The sequence below is a fragment of the Grammomys surdaster genome, unplaced genomic scaffold (assembly GCF_004785775.1).
Source record: "Grammomys surdaster isolate TR1022 unplaced genomic scaffold, NIH_TR_1.0 313, whole genome shotgun sequence".
NCBI lineage: Eukaryota > Metazoa > Chordata > Mammalia > Rodentia > Muridae > Grammomys > Grammomys surdaster.
The window spans coordinates 2,806,970-2,811,069 of NW_021604732.1; the positions used below are offsets into that span (position 1 = coordinate 2,806,970).

The following is a 4,100-nucleotide window of genomic DNA, read 5'->3' on the forward strand; positions in this document are numbered from 1 at the left end:
TGACCAGTTTCATTAGCAGTCTAGCTAGTGGGTCTCACTGCATTGGCAAGTCAGATTTAGAAACAGAGACTGAGAAAGCAGGATAAAGAGAATTGAGGATGACACCCAACCTCAACCTCTGGCCTCCACATATATGTGTGGGTACGCACACACAGTGGAGCAGGAAGAGAGACAGAGTGGGGGAGTCTGGTTGTGTTTTTCTTTGTGTGTTCCTCTTTCCCTCCAAGCTGACTGTTGTCTCCTTGGGGCAGCTGTACCGCTGGCTTTGGGGAGGGCATTTCTCCTCAGCTTCTCACTGTTTCCTTCCCCACCCCAGGCAGTGCTTCGGTGACGGCTTGAACTGGGCCGGCTGTTCCATCATCGTCTTGCTGGGCCAGCAGCGGCGCTTTGACCTGTTTGACTTCTGTTACCATCTGCTGAAGGTGCAGAGGCAGGATGGGAAGGATGAGATCATTAAGAATGTGGTAAGCACACATGGCTGGCCTGAGAAGTGAGGCCTGGCAACAGGCTATCTCCAGGAAGGAGTAGGATAAACTGCTTATGGAAGGCAAGCGATGGCTATGCACAAACACTTTACAAGCTGGAGACATGCTTGGAAAAGGCCCACCCAGAACATGCTGATAGATTGGGTAACCCTGAGAAGCCAGCCTGGGCTCCTGACCTCAAATGTCCCTTCCCTATCCCAAGCAGACCCTATTGGTGCTGGCCACCATTGCCACAGCACACTGGACATTACAGCAGTGGCAGGCACTGGGACTGGACACTACAGCAGTGGGAGTTGGGTGCTATGAGAAAACAGAGCCTTTAAACTGAACAGCAGTGATGGGGACAAGGTCAGAAGTCTTCATAGGCATTGGGACTCGGGTTGGATGACGGGCAGTACATGGGGCCAGTGGCCTGGATAGATTCCTGACGCGGGGAGCAGGTGCAACGCAACATGGAAGCATATAGGTGGATGGCTAACAGAGTGGTCCTCAACATGTGGGTCTCGACTGCTGTGGATGAGGATGGTTGAACAACCTTTTTACAGGGGTCACACATCAGATATCCTGCACATCAGCTGTTTACATTATGATTCATAACAGTAGCAAAATTACAGTTATGAAATAGGAACAAAACAGTTTTATGGCTGGGGGTCACAATATGGGAACTGTATTAAAGGGTCACAGTACTAGGAAGGTTGATCTGTCTGGTCTAGCTCAAAGGAGTTGTCCAGGAAGATATAGGAGCACCCTTACAAAAAAGGGGGTGGAGGAGTTAAGAGTTGTGGTCATTATAAGTAACTGTTTCCCAGTATCTAGTCCAGTGTTACTTTAAATACCCTCACAGTATCATGTGACCATCATCCTCACGCCTCGAGCATTTTCATCTCCTCCTGCGGAAGCTTTGTGACCATTTAAATGACTCCCCGGTTCCTGGCAGCCACCATTTATCTTCCTGTCTCTAGGAATATAAGGACTTTGCGTACCTTATATAATGGGAGTGACACGGTCTCTGTCCTTGTGTGACTGGCTTATTTCATAAGGCTCATCCATGTCACAGTGTGTCAGAATCCCACTCTTTTATAGTTAACAAGCACTTCACCATATGCAAAGTGCAGTCCACTGATGGACCCTTGCGTTGCATTCACCTTTAGCAAGTAGTAATAGTAAAAGGACTTACGTAGTCATCTTAGGCATCCCTGAGTCTCTCCTTCAGTTCTTTGAAGTATACATTCAGAAGTCTAAGTACTGGGCCAACTGGTAATTTTCTTTAATTTTTTGAGAAACAGCCAGACTGTCTCCCCTGACGGGTGTACCATTTTATACTCCCACCAATACCACCCAAGAACAGAGTTCCATATACCACCGAGTCTCTGTGTGGCTTCTGTAGAGAAATGCCTTTGAGTCTTTTCTCCAAGTTTTAATTTTGCCTTAAATTTTTCTCATTTTCACTTCCTTTGTGAGCATGTGTGTATGTTTGGAGAAACTTTCCACAGCACATGTGTGGGGGTCTGAGGCCAACGTAATGAAGTCAGTTCTCTTCTCCTGACACATGGGGTCTGGGGACCCAACTGAGATCCTCAGGCTTGGCAGCAAACACTTTTACCCACCGACCCACCTTACTGGCCTTGGGTTATAGCATTTATATATTCAGAACAGCAGCTTCTTGCCTGTTTTATAAATACTTCCTTTCATTCCGTTGATGATATCTTTTAATGCACACAAGTCTTCATTTCCATCTGCATTGGCTGCTGGAGACTTTGGTGTCATAGCCAAAAAAAAAAAAAATCGCTGCCAAATCCAACATCATGGTGATTTACTCCTGTGCGTCTTCTAAGAGCTTCGTAGCTTGAGTCATGTTGAAGTCTTTTATTCATTTCCAACTTATTCTTGGATACAGTCTATAAAATAAGGTCTAACATTCAGCTGCATGTACGAATCCAGTTTACCCAGAATTTGTTGAAAAGGTTTCCCCTGACACTCACACTTACTTCAGATGGTCTTGTCATCCTGTCCCGAGTCGTTTGATTCAACACAGTTTGCTTCTAGCCTTACAGTTCTATTTCATCGGTCTTCACGACAGTACTGCAGTGCTTTGATTATGGTAACTTTATTGTAAGCCTTGAAACTTGCAAAGGTTATCAGCAACCTTTTACCATTTTATTTGGGAACCATAGAAAAGATCTTTAAAGCAAAGAGAAATATGACTATTGGAATGTCAGGAACCTAGATTGCAGTCCCCTCTCTGCCTCCCACGTACCCTGATCCTAACCTAAGCATCTTCATCCTTCTACAGCCCCTGAAGAAGATGGCTGACCGCATCAGGAAGTACCAGATCTTGAACAATGAGGTTTTTGCCATCCTGAACAAGTACATGAAGTCCGTAGAGACTGACAGCTCCACCGTAGAGCACGTGCGCTGCTTCCAGCCCCCGATCCACCAGTCGCTGGCCACCACCTGCTAGGTAGAAAATCCTGCAGACCTTCAACCTGGAGGAGGAGGAGGAGGAGGAGGAGGAGGAGGAGGAGGAGGAGGAGGAGGAGAAGGAGAAGCAGGAGAGAGAACATAGTGGTCAACCTGCAGCAGGTCCAGCTGACAGTGTGTGCGACAGGCCTGGAAGGAAAACAAAACCTCCCTAACACATCTATACCATTCCCAAGGGCCGGGCTCCCGCATGTTCTCCCATGATATCTCCATGGTGGGTTCTCCATAGTGTAAATGAAAAAACAACAAAAACACAGGGCAGTGTGTGCTTTCTTTTTTTTTCCCACCTTAACTGTATTTAAGAGCTACTGTTTCCACCCTGCAGCTGCCCATTCCGTCTGTGATTACTTCCCAAGACCACCTCCCAAAATCATAACCTCCTACCCAGTACCTGTATTTGATCCAGCACTGCAGACTTAGAGACCTAGAAGAGTGAGTGTAGCCATAGCAGAGATATCAGCCTGGCCCAACTGTATGTCTCAGCTTACTGGCCCATCTTCTGTGGCTTCTCCCTCCAGTTCCCTGGTCACAGCACGTCCTGCTCTTGATATTAGGGATTTCACCACCAAAGTTTGACTCCTGATGAACCAGGAAAAGGTGGTGACTGTCGAGGCAACAGATGATGCTAACCAGGATCTTTTACAGCCTCCCTAAGATCCACCCTAGACCCTCCTTGCAGAACAACCCTAGAGAGAAGAAGATAAGGCTTGCAAAACCATACCGCACTGAGTGGAACTAGGTGAAGAAGATGCCCAGGCCTACTGTGAGGAAGAGATAGCCGTCAGCACAGGACAAAACTCCAGATCCCAAAGGGGAAATGTTAGGCCTTGTTGACTGCGTGGGAAGATGAGGCACTCCTGTTCCTCACGCAGGGGCTTAGCACTGAGCCACACGGGAATGACCATGGTCAGTCATATCGCTACACATAGCAGTAACAAATGACCAAGTCAGTGACTGCTTAACAGAGAGCCTAATCCAGGAAAATCCCCCAAGAAACAAAATCTAAAGGAGTTACTTCAGTTAGAGACAGGGTGGCAAGGAGGGAAAAAATCTTTGTCAACAAGCTTTTAATCCCGAGACCCCTCCCCTGAAAAAAGAAGTCTTTGAGCAAAATGGAATGTTCATTATGTTGGA

The 4,100-nt window shown here is 47.0% G+C and overlaps 1 protein-coding gene across 1 annotated transcript in view; it reads left to right on the forward strand.

Moving 5' to 3' along the window:
* The window catches only part of Cyfip2 (cytoplasmic FMR1 interacting protein 2), a 115,366-nt gene extending 112,384 nt beyond the window's left edge, over positions 1 to 2,982 (forward strand). Inside the window, exons 30-31 of the mRNA XM_028777730.1 lie at positions 317 to 464; positions 2,779 to 2,982. Of these exons, the coding sequence (XP_028633563.1) occupies positions 317 to 464; positions 2,779 to 2,946 (316 nt within the window). The 3' untranslated portion in view covers positions 2,947 to 2,982. The remainder of the gene's footprint in view (positions 1 to 316; positions 465 to 2,778) is intronic.
* The last annotated feature ends 1,118 nt before the right edge of the window (positions 2,983 to 4,100 follow it).